At 40.7% G+C, this 15,116-nt stretch overlaps 2 protein-coding genes across 4 annotated transcripts in view; one reads left to right on the top strand and one right to left on the bottom strand.

Annotated features, from left to right (window-relative positions):
• The first annotated feature begins 3,290 nt into the window (after positions 1-3,290).
• Positions 3,291-6,950, top strand: LOC106649417. Its single transcript, XM_014366812.1, has 9 exons — positions 3,291-4,055; positions 4,623-4,683; positions 4,775-4,930; positions 4,998-5,231; positions 5,302-5,616; positions 5,689-5,793; positions 5,866-6,026; positions 6,096-6,486; positions 6,567-6,950. The coding sequence occupies exons 1-9, from the start codon at positions 3,966-3,968 to the stop codon at positions 6,800-6,802; spliced, it is 1,749 nt and encodes a 582-aa protein (XP_014222298.1). The 5' UTR covers positions 3,291-3,965; the 3' UTR covers positions 6,803-6,950.
• Positions 6,951-7,867: 917 nt separating this feature from the next.
• LOC106649415 (proto-oncogene tyrosine-protein kinase receptor Ret) overlaps positions 7,868-15,116 on the bottom strand; it is a 33,298-nt gene continuing 26,049 nt past the window's right edge. For all 3 annotated transcript variants that reach the window (XM_014366806.2, XM_014366805.2, XM_023460376.1), the window contains 6 exons: positions 14,184-14,409; positions 12,378-12,682; positions 11,659-11,884; positions 11,440-11,569; positions 10,904-11,105; positions 7,868-10,044 (listed from right to left, as the gene is read on the bottom strand). In XM_014366806.2, the coding sequence (XP_014222292.1) occupies positions 9,255-10,044; positions 10,904-11,105; positions 11,440-11,569; positions 11,659-11,884; positions 12,378-12,682; positions 14,184-14,409 (1,879 nt within the window). In that variant the 3' untranslated portion in view covers positions 7,868-9,254. The remainder of the gene's footprint in view (positions 10,045-10,903; positions 11,106-11,439; positions 11,570-11,658; positions 11,885-12,377; positions 12,683-14,183; positions 14,410-15,116) is intronic.

A 15,116-nucleotide genomic window follows, 5' to 3' on the forward strand; every position in this document is an offset into this window, starting at 1 on the left:
CGACCGTCATTTAATTTATTTCCGAGCTTCAAAGCGAACACGAAATAGCATGGAGAGAACAATGATAACATGTTTGCGCAGGGTGAAGATTCGTTTTTAAATTTTTAAACGAACGCACTCGACTTTTCCGTGGTCGAGATACGATTCTTTCTAGATTCGTATGATTTTTTGGACGGTACGTAGAATTCGTCAATGCGATTATCGTGCAATCGATGTAATAATTAAAGTGTAATTCGGCCAGTTGTGTAAGAAATTAAAATTAAGTAAAATTTTCACTTCGAGTTACAACAATATTTAGTACACTGTTGATTTTGTGAAAAATGTTTATAATCCTTTATGCATAAAAGTGAATGTGTATAATTGTTGTGTCTAAATGACACGTAGCGAAGTCGGCTAAGTTTTTTTAATTCGATACATTCTTTCTAAGTTATGAAAAAAATATTTGAAAACCCGTAATATGCAAAGAATACATAATAAAATATAACAAAAATGTATATAATATAAGATTGTTTAGATACGATTGCCTCGGGCCTCAAATTCCCGCAGTAGCGGAACTTCAACTTTTGTACCGCAATGAACTATTCCATTTAAATTCAAATAAATAAATTTTGAAAAATAAGTTCGATCTCTTTATTCAAAAGCACACGAGCAAGTGATATGAAAAATCTCAAATTGCAGTGGACATAAACAAAGCGTGGGTACTCGAAAAAAACTCGAGTATTCGAAAACTTGCGCTCGATCAGATTAAAATATCTGATTGAGATTAGAAAAAAAAAATTAGTCAAGCGCGATAACTTGGACCTTTTGTAATTCTGCACAGTATAAGGAGCAATAAAATATCTGACTGAAATTAGAAAAAAAATAATCGTTTCACCCAAAACACTTCTCAATCTGTAGTATCATACTTTGATGATAATTGGTCTACCATCACGGAAGATTGAGTTCGATGCTTAATGCTCGAAAATTTTGAAAACCATACCAATAATCGAACAGAATCATTGAATTGCAAAGTCATATCATTTTGTTTTGAAGTTACTTCATTTAAGGTGTTCATTGATTTGATATTCGATTATATTGAAATTCATGAAAATGAGCGTAATCTATATAAGCCATAGAATTGTTCAACACTGAACCAGTTTACGAGATGTCCCGTGAACAAAGGTTATATCGTCAATTATTAACTACCCATGCCTACAACATCGTTAATAAACAACTGGAAAAATTTCTATTCAACTTTCTTGTTTGCTTTCTATTTAATTTATTTTCTCTTTTCTTATGCTTCATAGTCTTATCACTGGATACAGACTATCTTTTTAAATTTTCCTAATATCCAAAAAATCTTGACATATGGCTGTAATAAAATTAGAGAGAAAAAAACGAGTAAATTTTATTAATATACGTCAATTGATCAATTGAATTACGATCATTAGGGCCGTAACTAGTGGGGGTGTGTCAGAAATTTTTAATTTTACCTTCTCGAGTGGTAACCCAAGCTACGTAAGTAACCCAGGTAACCGCCTCCCCCCTTCGAAAAAATTTTCTGGTTACAGTCCTGATGATCATTAGGTTACGTAAATATAGGGATCGTAAAACCAGATAAGGATTTAAAAGAACTTTTAGAAAAGTATTAAGACCACTATTATTATTTGATGAATGAACGAAACCCCAATGATGATTTTATAGAAGATATATATGACGGAATAATGTACAAAAAATTACGTGAAAATGTAAAAGAAGAATTTTAAAATCAGTACGTCTCTGCGGTTCTCAATACTGATGGAGCCTCCAAGTTTGAAATTTCAAAAAAATCGATTTGGCCATTATACTTAATGATAAATGAACTCCCAAAGCAAGATTGCTTAAACAATATTAATTTGCTGTGGATTATGGTTCAACAAAAAAAACTGGACATGGCAATTTATCTTTAAAATTTTGTAGATATGTTTAACTCTATTGATCCTATTTCTTGCATTATCAAGTCCAAGAACCTTTTTATAAAATCATACATTTTATCATGCTGCCACGCAGTACAATAATGGATAATAATAATAATAATTATTACAGTATAATAATGGATACTTGGGGTGTAATTGGTGTTTGCATCCAGGTTTTTAAAGTGGAACTATGCTGTACCCTATCGTACACACATCTCCAATACCAAGAATATATGAACAAATTTTTGACGTCGATCGATTCACCGTGTAATGTGCCGACATCATACCGATGTACTAATGCCCTGAAGAATAGCCTCCTTCTTGCGGGTACGGGTTTTCCTTGGCGCTGCGCCACCTAGCGGTCGAGTCAGATGCTTCCGATTGCAGATAAATTTCTCTAACTTTATCTCATTACGTTGAATCAATGTTTTAATTTTGAAAAAAATCAATAAACTTTTGGAGCAAAATATAGCACCTTATTAATTTTAAAGCTCATAAAATGTCGAGCCCTCGTTAGCGCTCGCGCTAAATTCCACAAGCTGTGTTACTACGCGATCCAACTTTTAAACTATGTACACTGTTTAGAACATCCATCAAATTTTCATACAAGGACGAATTATCGTTTTTTTTCACAGCTTCGTTTCCGCGAACGCATTCGTTAGCTCCATTAACAACATCAACATAAATAACGAATTATCGTGTCTTACGCACGCGGCAAATAATCGAATCGTAATCGTACACCTCGAATCTTGGGTCAACTATATAGTTCTATACTTCGATTACACGGACACGAAAAAAAAAAAGATGCAAACGTATATCGTTACCTAAAACTCCGTATACCATGTCACACGACGTAATACGCGCATAATACGTTGCAGCGCGGGTAACAATGATAGCTATATATATATGCGATACGAGCTGCGAGAGGCACATTTCGCGGGCACGCGCGCGAAACTCACGGGGCCGCCTCGCTCGTGGAAATGAAATACCTGACGCGTACGTTATATTATTCGGAGCATCGATATCCGATGGCCTGTGTCCGTCTATGGGTAACAAAGTCGCAGGATAAAGGAAAGAGAGAGACGGAGAGACATGCCTTGTACGTAGGAAGAGAAGCCTCGCTTCTATAGCCTTTGCTGCAGTCTACTCCGCTCAAAAGACAAACAAAGTAAAGCTATATACTATATAGCGTGTATACGGTATCTAGATATATATGCGATTGCAGCTCGGCCCCTGGTGCAGGGCAAGGCGCGCAGCAACGCATGAGCAGCAGCGCCGTATGACGAGGCCGAGCTGCTGCTGCTGCTCCGCGACTCCGACTTGTGCCACAGTCAGTAGCGCCTACATCATGGAAAAGTGAACGTCGCTGCTGTCTCGCAGCTCTCGCGGAGTTCCGTGTCTGCTGCTGTTTTGTCTATACACACACATACACAAAGCTCGATATATAATTCGCGTGTGCTGCACAGCGCACGCACGCCACGAAATCTCGAACGATATTATTGCGCGTTTGTGTTTCCGTGTGTGCGCGCGAGTGTGGATATTTATACGCATCACGCGCCTCTGCACCGTATAAATAAAGTCAGAGAGAGAGAATTCCTCCTTTTTTTTTTCCTCGTTTGCATTTTTGAGTAATAAAAATAAAATAGGTATATACACGCTTCTTTTTTATCGGAGCAGAGCGTGAGTGCGTGAGTGAGTGAGCGTGAGCCCGTTATCTGCTGCTGCTGCTGCTGCTAGGCTACTCGGCCTGCCAGTGTCAAATGTGCTCGTACGTACGACATGTGAAGAATCTCGCGGGCCTTCCGTGTTTTGACGAAAACGTGCGAGGAGGCCCATCATTGGATGCTGTGGTTCAGGCAGCTGCTGATGCTACGATGAAGTGTCATCGCGAGAACGAAACAATAATAAACTCCGCTTGATCCTGTATACTCGAGCACAACAAACGCACGCAGCATAATAATATAGCGTCGAGCGTCTCTTTTTCTCTCTCTGTCTCTGTCTCTGTCTCAAGTTGCAAGTGTAGAAAATAAAATGCTGCCGATATCGCTGCTGCTTTTCATCTCGTTCGTCGTTTTTCAAGCTGACGCCTCGAAATGCTACCCCGATTATTGTCGCACAGTGGTGAGTATATGCATCGTATACAATACCTACACACATACACACACACACATACAAACAAGGTGTCCAGTTGTGCTGCATGGGGAGTTTACCTGCAAAGTAAGCGCAGCAGCAGCAGCTCCGTCTCTTTCTCTCTTTACTTCGCTGAGCTGCTGCTGCTCTCTCTGCACTTATTGTAGGTACCTTTATTCCGCGAAGTTAGTATATACCTGCCTATATACCACTATAGTACACAAGTCCGCGATGCATTGCACTGCACGGAGCAGCGGCACACGGAGCTGCTGCTGCTCTCGGCGTGTTTTCATTTGGGTCAGCGACTCTTTAAAAGAGGACGCTTTTGCACGGAAAGCACACACACACACACACAAACACATGCATATATATGGCATGCATGTATACAGTTCGTGTTTACTCAGAGGGCTCGTGCATGCTCGTATAGGTATACATGTAGCGTGCTCTTTCTATCTCTCGACTCCGCCGCGGAATCATGACCAAGAGCCGTAAATTCAAAAAGTATATAACTCTTTTTACGCTCTTCATCTTTTCTCTTTCTTGCTTTTTTTTTTGCAGAAAAACTTTGAATTCACGCCCCAAGATGTGTGTCTCATAGAAAAGGTTCAGAGAGGACAAGGTAACATTTCTCTAAGATACTGATGTTTTGATAAATTTTGGAGCTGGTGAATTTTTATTCATGGTAAATTAAAATTTTTTCTTCGTTTCAGACTGCTTGGAGAAGAGATTTGATCTGATGAGCCATGTACCACCTAATTCCGATAGGATCGTCGAGGTGTTTCTCACAGCCTATATTAAAGATTTTGGAGGAGTCAATCCAAAGGCAACCGCATTGAATTTAACCATTGATAATGTTGATTTTGCTGGTAAGTCAGACAGTGAACAAAATTTGAATAGAATATATATTTACACGATTGAATTTGTATTTTGTAGGACTGACAACACGTTTTCAAGGGCTTGGTGATGAGTCTGCGACATCGGCTTGTCGTCATGCTGAGTTTCACCACAATGTCACACAATTTCCACTGACAGATTTTCATGTATCATGTCCATTTTCTAATTATTCTTTTGAAATGGTTTCCTATCGTTTGGAGTATGCTATTTATAATGGCACATACGAGTACAGCAGAAAACTATTATTCTTGGTTCCTGATCATAGATTCCTTGGTAATTTGAATTTTCATGCATTCAAAACTCAATCAAAGTGAAATGAATAACCAAAGTTTTAATTTTTCAGAAACTACTACAGAAAATAATAATCTTACACTATTCTCTCCATTCATTTATACTGATGTTTCTGAAGAAACTTCTGTAGGTTTATACATACAACCCATATCACGTAAATATAATGTAACACAATATAAAGTTTGGGCTATCAACCGAGGAACTAATCATACACAAGTAGTAGTACTTGAAGATTCTGGTAAAAATCATCATATCCATCATAAATTCATTATGGGAGATGGAGAAAATGTTATTCATGTAGCAGCTCTTCACCCTACATGTCCAGATAATGGTTGTAGAAATACTACATCCCCTGTTATTAATATACGTAAGTAATAAATACTACCTATAGATATTCTAATTTACATTATTTTTAACAAAATCAATTACTTTATTTCAGTTCCACCTCCCGGTCGTTTGTATATCATGATTATAAGTGTTGTTTGGATCCCACCTGTGATATTGTATCTTATTCTTCGATATTTTCAATATATTAAAAAACGAGGTAAATTTATTATACTGATAATGAAGTGCTTTGTTATAATACATGAAATAATGATGAAAAATTTTATTTTAGAATTTTTACTTGCACAAGCAAGAAAACCCAAGTGCCTTTTGGTTTATTCACCGACTCATATGGCTCATGTAAATGTAATGTTAGATCTGGCGCGTTACTTAAAATGCTGCAATATCGACGCAATGATCGATAATGAAGACATCCCGTGTAGTGAACACAAGGTAAAATATAAGCGAGAAAAAATTGAAATAACTGTCCAACAAAAATTCAAATATCGTTTCTTTTGTCAGGATCCTTATCTTTGGTGTAATGAATCTTACGCCAGGGCCGATATAATAATCATCGCAGCATCACCTGACACAGGTCGAATAGCACCGATTATGTATCGCAACTTGGACAAACACGTCATGGCTTTGCTGAAAGAAAACTTTTGCAGAGGAAATAAAAAATATTATGCCTTACAGTTTCCGTATTGTAAGCCGGACGATATTCCGAAAGAAGCGCGACATTTCAAGCAATTTTCCATGCCAGAAGATTTAGACAAATTAGTTAGGACCATTCATCAGAATGATTATATAAATTACTTCAGAGCCTGGGACAGGGATTTCGTTGATTCTATCCAGATAGCGTCTATGCAAATGTATATAAGCGAAAGAAGCACACCGAGTACTGAAGAAAATGGTAATAAGGACTTTCTTTGCTAAATTTGAATATCTTTTGTTCCATGGTACAAAAGTGAAGTTAATTTTCATTTTTTTCAGACGATTTTCTCTTGCCAAATGATAAAGATAAGACTGTCGTTGAAATAAAAGCTGTTATCGAGACACAGGGTGAAAAGAAATCACCGCCAATCATTCGAAGCGCGCCAAAAATGTTCAAAACAGATATAGAGGAGTTGAATTTGCTGGGCGAGAGCAACGACGGCGACATTGAGACTCAAAGTTTCAACGCACAAGCCGGTGGCTCCAAATTTTGTATCGACACATTAAATTTGTAGATTTTTAACGATGCACAGTTTGAAAAACTGCTTTTGTATAAGATTTTTACTTTTATATATATTTAGCGACGTAAGCGAAGAACAAACGATTGAATGAGAAACAGAATTTTATTTATTTCTGTAATAAAAAGAAAAGCAAAGAAACGTACGATTTGATTCAACCACGACGAAACATTTATTCTCGTTATTCCGACTTCTCATCTATATACAATTTATCTTAACAACAGCACCTTCGTTCGATTATGAACGAAGATGAAATAAACATCTGCACATTATGATATTTGAAACCAATTACCATCAGCAAATATATAATAACACAATGTTTATCGGGATGATCTTCGCGAACTCGTCGTTCTGGTCCTCGTCTCGTTTTCCTGTTGCTGCGCCTCGAACTTCTCTTGCTCCACCGTCGTTGAGACGACTCGACGAGCAGCTCTCCTGTTTCCCAGCTCGAGCAGATCGTCGAAGACGAAGTTTATCAGGCAGACGTAAATCGTGAACACGTACATGTGCACGAGTAGCATTATAATTTGGTCGCTTCGGCTCAGTTGATAGTACGCCATCTCGGAGTCTTTAAAATCTTCGTCGGAATCTAGACAATCAATTAACTTTATATCGAACTCGGTTCAAAAACGCGTTCTTTTCGTTTTTTTTTTAAACTTGCCTGTAAAATCGACCGTTACGCGAACTCCGGAGTCCGTGCGCGCGCGCGTCGTGTGTCGTTGTGTGTTGTGTCTGTACCTGCGAGACGCTCGGCCGAATCGTCGGCCTTTTAAAAGTATGTACTTACAAATTATCGGAGCAAAATATTACGGAAGCTCACGAGCTGACCCCGATCGTAAATCATAATATTTTGACTCTCGTTTGTGTTTACCCGTCGCGTTTGGCGCCAAAATGTTGGCAGTGCGCGTCGGAGCACCGCGCGAGCGAGCAACCGTCGCTGCAGTGGCGGAGTGCAGCGATCGTCTCTCCCGCCCTTTCGCGAGTCGAGACGAAAAAAAAACCTCGAACGAAAGGACAAAGAACAAAGTCGCGCGTGTGGTGGGTGTTATTTACAATTGTATATCGTTAAAAAAAGCACATTTATTTTTCATCCAAAAATTGTACAATCGAAAAATGTGAAATTAAAGTGAGACATCGAATCGGCACAAAGACGATGATTATTTACAAAGAGTTCGAGTCATCGGCCACATCGAGTGCAGTATACCGACACATTCGAGTAAGCATTAAGAATACAAACTAAATCCATTGTTTTTTTTTTTTACGAAAAAAATGTACAATATCGTGTTCTGCCTTGGCGAACGAAATTATTCAAAAAATGTACAGTAATGCCATTACGTTCTGTAACGTATTTGATATAATAAGCTAAAAACTTAAAGCTACGCATGTATATAATATGTACAATTATCAAATCACAGAACGAATTCAACAAATCATATGTACAGCATCGATCGATGAAAAAGGGTTATTTTTTTGTTATAACGTACACAATGTGGAAGAAAACTTACGTTAATTTGATTATAATTCTAACATTTCTTATTCGTCTATTACAGTCCTTGCCACGATTACAAATTCAATTGCTAAATCCTACTTTTTCGCTACGATGATTTCGTTAATTTTTCATCTATTATTAAAAAATATCGTTTATTTTTCTTTGTCTTCGAAAAAATGAGAAAGAATGCGCGAGAGAGCGATAAAAACAAAATTCAAGTCTTTGGTTAAACGCCTCGACAATCGACTCTTTTTCTATCTATAGCTGATTGTCACGATGTACAAAAAAAATACCCATAACACGAGTTAAAAATACGAACCCTGCATTTTTTTCATTATTTTTCATTATAAACATTAAACAATGGAATGTCCTGCGGAGGGGGAGGGATATAAAGTATGGGGGTAGGACTAAAATCGCGAGATCATCATTCCACTTACTACATCGTTAATTTACTTAAATATAAACATCGAAGACATGGTTTTAATCTATTTTTTAAAACATACATTTACATTAATAAAGTATAAATGAGAGCTCTCGTCACACCGTATGAATTTCTTCCCGGAGCTTCATAGATATATTACACAAAGATTTTATAACGATACGTTTGACTAGGCTGCATGTGGAACTTTTCTTTTTATCTTTCTATAAGCGCGTGTGTCACATCGATTACCTCGTTTTACACGATCGCGTTCACACGATGCTCTGTTATACGCAAGCACATTTTCATTATTATTATTATTATTATTATTTTTCTCTATAAACTACATCGTTGCTACATAGACTATATGGTAGTTATAAAATGTTTTTATCAACCGTATCAACGCTACATCGAATATCGTAATTTTCGTTAAGGCTTGATTCATAATTATTATAACCGATTTTACTTAAATCTTCAAGACACTTTAATTTTTTTTTCCCCCCGATCGAAGAATTCATACACCCAACCATTCATTCACGCGCTTAAACTCCGATTTCCGAGCCGCCCCCGAACGACATGAGCAGACTCTCGGCCTCGGCTAGTTTCATCTTGGCTCCTCCGTTGTCGGCGGCAGTCGTCGTCGTCGTCGAGCTCGCCCCGGCGGTTCCGGACTGCATGTCGATGTACGACTGCGGCCTACCACCACCAGCCTGAATATCCTCGTCGTCGTCCGGCGACGGTCCCGTCGGCGTCGTCGTCGACTCGTTCTCGCTGTTGCTCGCCACGCTGCGATTCCTCAGTCTTATCGGGCTCTCGTAGTGGCGCTGATAGGCCTCCTGGGCCGACTCGTTCACGTAGTTCGATCTCGACGGCTGACGCAGACGATGATCCACCTGCCACAGGTCCTCGAGTTTGTCGACCTTGTCGCACTTGGACGTCAGCTGCTGCTGCTGCTGCTGCTTCGAACGATGCTGACCAGCCAGAGATTTGTTCAGATAATTGACGGCCGTGTCCTTGTCCGACTCGTCGCGCTTGATCGAGTCGCTGTTGTTGCTGCTGCGACTGCTCACGGTCGAGGCAGCCGAGGCGGCGGCGACCGATCTCGGTATTTTGCGCGGCTGCTCGTACTCGCCGCTGCTGCTGGCTGTGCTTCGCGGACTGTCGAGCGGATTCAGCGACGTGAAGTAGGCCTGATTGTGCACCATTCGCGGCTGAGCCAGTTGGAGATAGTCCGCGGCGGCCTCGAGCATACCCTCCCAGACGAGGGCGAGCTCCTTGAAGGACGGCCGCAGGCCCGGCTCGTCGTGCCAGCACGATGTCATCAGCTTGTAGCTGTAAGGAAAAAAAAATATATGTTATTTACTTTTTTCCCCTATTCATTTTTGTTTTAATGTTTTAATGCGTCGAGGAGACGCGGTATAATACGAGTTACTTTTTATATATATTAAAATTCCTAGGCGCAAGTTCGAGGACTACAGCGCGTGGAGAAGCGCGACCTTTTTTCTGTTTTACAACAACTGCGGAATTTTTTTGAATGGAATTCGCGTAATGGAATTGCGCGTCGCGAATGGAAATGAAAAAAACGAGGACACCTCGCAGCGTTTCGAGTTTCTTCATCTGTTTTCCTTTTTTTTTTTTTTGCTTTTTCTATATGTTTAGGATTGCGAAAAAAGAAACGAGCTTCAAGTAGTTACGCTCGACACTCGGTCAGACTGTGTATAGTGCAATTTCGAATGCAATGCGTGGATGAGATATTCGTGTCGATTAAACAATTTGTTCATCGTAATTTGGAATTAAAAATAGATCTAGCAATAATTTTTTGAAGCTTTGAGTTATTGCAAACTCGTCGTCGAAAAATTGGAACGATAACCAAGATGAAAATGAAATATCTCGAGCACGTTCATCGAGATGTCAGAGGAAAAATGTTGTAAGACGCGAGTGCGTTTCTCCTGGGGGTTTTCCGCAGACATCAACGAATTTTGTACTAGACGTGCTGGAAAAACTTCACTTCCACTCGTGCTTCGAGCGCGTAGCTTGGAAAAATTTTTCATGTATCTCATTTTAGAGGCAAAATTGAATTTTCCCATGCTCTTCGTATCGACACTTTATCGATGTACAAATCGTTCGAGAAATCAAAATAGTTCGATAAAAAGAAACAAATAAACAAATAAAATTAAAAGCAGTAACTCACAGCTGCGTGGAGCAATTGGCCGGCCTGTCCATGCGGTAGCCGGACTTGAGCAAATTGTAGAGATTGTGCACGTCGACGCCGGGATAGGGCGAGGCCCCCAGCGTTATCAGCTCCCACAGCAGAATCCCGAAGCTCCAGACGTCGGATTTGCTCGTGTAGACGTGATCCGCCAGCGATTCCGGTGCCATCCATTTCACCGGCACTGCGAAGTCGTCGTCGTCGGTGAGATCAGAGAATTAACGTGAACGAAAAAAAAAAAAAGATAACGAAATAAAGTTATCGGCATCGAGTACGGTTGCAGGCCTAGTTCTCGAACGTCGTTATACGCGGGCGTGAGAAACTTTCATCGATACCATATAATACGTTTATGTAAAATATCGATTTTATCGAGTTTTCGGAGCGTAAAGAGCAGCCTCCGTCGTTTGATTGACAAATGCGCGCTAGTTATAACTTTTTATACATCATATCTATATAGGTAAAATAAAGTCACCGAAAACAATGTCACGTATAGCGTACGGCCTAATAATATACGTTACCTCTGCCTTTGCTGCGCTTCAAGTAAGCGTCGTCCTCGTAAATATCTCGAGTCAGGCCGAAGTCGGATATTTTGCACTGCCGGCCCGCCGCCAGCAGCACGTTTCTCGCCGCTAAATCTCGATGTACCAGCTGTGCGAAGAAAAAAAAAAGAAGTACAAGTTTGCGCGATATCGCACATCGAGAGAGAAAAAATCGTTCCGTTTTCTTTTATAATATACCTTGACGTCGGCGAGATAAGCCATGCCCTTGCTAATTTGCCAGGCGAAGGAGATGATGTCGCGGGGCGTGATGGACTCGTTGCTGCTCGTGAGCGACGTCTCGTCCATAATCGTCGTCGTCGTACCCATCAGGCCGTTGTTCGACGACGACGATAAGAGCTGCTGCGACATGGCGCTGGGCAATCTGCCGTCCGTGTCCAAGTGTCGGCTCTTGCGCAAGTAATTTCTGCAAGATTCGCAATTTAGCATTTCTTTCTGTCTTTCTTTCCGCATTTGCTTTATATAAATATTCAGGAATACATATAATGCAGGAAGTAGTTTTAAGTGTTGCGAAACGCGCGAGAAATTATTAAGAAAGGTATCTTAAGATGGAAGTATTTTAATAAAGGGGTGTACGCGCTGAACTGGAGCTTTATAATTGTGGAAATTTGCTGGCCAGAACGTGGCGTATAAAGCGTGGCGAGAAGGAGAGGAATTGTATATATAGGTGTGCTGCTGCTGGTTATGGAACGCGCCACGACTCCGACGACGATCTGTCGTGTCCCGTCGGCCGCTTATTTGCATGCATATTAGTTGTTTCCCTTTCTCGCCCACGTTTACACACGCACACACACATTCACTCGTAGCAGACGGGGATGATTCATCCGCTCGTTTTTTTCTCTCTCTCTTTTCATTCGTTCAAAGTCTAAAAGTGTCACGTATACACACTTTCTCCTTACCTGAGCGATCCGTACTCGGCGAACTCGATGATGAGATAGACCGGGCCGCTGGCCCCTGTGCAGGCCCCCAGCAGCCTGATCACGTTCGGATGCTTGACGTCCTTCAGCAGCTCGTACTCGGAGAGCAGATCGGCCAGCTCGCCGCTGTTGGCGCACTCCTTGAGGGTCTTGACCGCGACCGTCTGGACGCCCGGCTGGCCCGCGATGTCGTGCGCCTTGGCGCGCAGCACCCGGCCGAACTCGCCCTCGCCCAGCACCTGCTCGATCTGCAGCCTGGCCCGTGGAAATTCCCACTTGGGGTCGGTCTGTCGCGGAGAAATAGCAACGAGTTTGAGAAAACGATAATTTTTGACGCGTGTAAACGATGATGATATTTTATAGTGTTTTTGGGAATTTTTTAATTAAAATTATGTAACAAGTATTAAGCGCATTTTAGATGACACGAGAACGACAATTTTATTGTTTCCAAAAATTTAGAACAGTTTTTAACTTTTAATGTGATAGTGCGACTTTGAGTCTCCATCGCTAGATGGCGAGTACCCTTAATTCTACAAATCTGCTAGTGACAAAATCAAAGTAACTGTATATTATAACTCAAGGCACTGGCTAGTAATTGTAAACATTTCCTTTTTTTCGTACAAAAAAGTATAGAAATATTTCTGGTACATTTGAAATGCAAAAAGTAGGCAAAAATTTAATTTTTCTAAACGCATGTGAACCTATCTTATTAAAGACGGAGTAAATAAGAAAGTATTATACAATAGTCAAATGTGGATTTAATAATGCGACAAAATCCTCTGTGGAATCAAATCATTATTGTATGTTTCTGAAATAATTTGACTTATTTGATATTACTTGAGATATACTTTCTAAGCTAAAAAGACTCGAACTAACATAATGTTTTTCATTGAATAGTAAAAATTAAAAAATAATATTTTATTTTCTATTGTTTCCAATGTATAGAAAAAAGCACCTATGCGTCCTTACATATTATAATACGATAATGAACATACAAATGCCTATACGAATAAATCGATGTAACACTGAAAAGCACTTTGCCATCTTACCCGAGCAACGGTGGCGACTACTCGATTTATCGGAATATAGGTTGTAGAATTTCATCGCATAGAATAATAACCGAGGGGTGCTATACTGCCACCGCTGCGAGAACTCCGATGCATTGAATTATGCTTTTTTCCGCACACCCTGGGGCTGTGTGCCGCCGCAGCCTCATATATATACGTACGAGTTTTTTTTCACTCTCTCTGGCTCGTTTGTGCTCTCCTCTCACGTACGTAAACTGTATACATATAGCTCTCGAGGCTTGACCGTTTTTCAAAACGTCTCGGGCGCGCGCGCGCGCCCCGGCTTGGTATATATATAGGTGTGAAAGAAAAATAATCATGTAAAGAAGAAGAAGCGAGAAGAAGGAAGAAAATAAAAATGGGAACGAAATTGGACGTATGCGACTCTAGCTCACGCAGGACACGTATCAACGTATATAGTACGGCGAAAGAGAGCAGTATATAAATACGTGTGAAAATATACATTATTACGGATTAAAGTCGGTCGCCCGACGCGGCGCATATCAAAGTATTTATATGCGCTTTTATATCTAGAATATATCCTCTGTGTCTCTCTCTAGAGCCCGCGTGAAAGTCAAACAGAATACGATATTTATCCTTGCGGCATATGATACCTCGTGATAAGATTTTATATATATATATACTGTTGTGTACACAACGCAGAAAGCGTCTTGATGATATTATTATATGTACACACAAAGACACACACACACACACTTACCGTGAGACTCTTGGGTGGCATTAGCGAGCGATTGATTGCAGTCATGGAATCTAGGCCAATCAGCAGGCCGTTGCCTACTCCTACGCCGCTCGAGTCCGCCGCCGCGGCTGCTGCTCCTCGCTCGACGTAGTCCTGCGGCAGTATGCCGAGGCCGTGTGCGTCCGTGTCGCTGCTGCCCCGGCGCATGCAGCCGCCCCCGTTGCGTCGCGACACCTTCGACGCGATTCTGGAAAGGGAGGAGGAGAGAGCAGAAATTAGATATTTTTTTGTCGTTGTTTCACTTTCGTGCGCGATCTAGTTTTTTTTTTTTTTTTCATTTATTTATGTGTCGTTTCATTTTACGGGGCTATAAAAGCGAGGCGGGTGTATTACGTGTATCAAGCGCTTTACGATCATTTATTAATCAAAGCTCGAGCGAGGACGCGTGGGAGAGACTCTGTCGTCGCGGAAACACACCGAACGATAATGTAACGTCACGACTCACACACACACACACACACACCGGCTTGCGTATATATCATCACTCACGCAGCACAGTGGGTTACGAAAAGGTGGGGGGTGGGTAGTTAAAAAACACACATACACGCGCTTTGGCTAATCGCGCGCATTATCTGACGTTTACACAGTGGAGCAAAAAAAAAAAAAAAGGAAAAAAAAAGATAGAAGAGTAAAAAGCCCAGAAGCTGTTGTACATACACGTATAAACGCGATATGTATACGCGTATATATATCTTCTAGTATACGGGGGGCACAGGTATGAGAGCTCAGCCGCTCTGCATTCGTTGCATTCAGGTTATGCATACATGCCGGGCGCGGGCGCGCGTGCATATTTCCCGCGTCTATTTCTCTCTCTCTCTCTTCTGCTATGTACGCCTCTTATGGCATGTTGCAAAAAAAAAGAGAAAGAAAGAGAGAAAATAAAATATCACCCGT

This window comes from Trichogramma pretiosum, unplaced genomic scaffold, assembly GCF_000599845.2.
Source record: "Trichogramma pretiosum strain Unisexual culture from Peru unplaced genomic scaffold, Tpre_2.0 scaffold50, whole genome shotgun sequence".
NCBI classification, from domain to species: domain Eukaryota; kingdom Metazoa; phylum Arthropoda; class Insecta; order Hymenoptera; family Trichogrammatidae; genus Trichogramma; species Trichogramma pretiosum.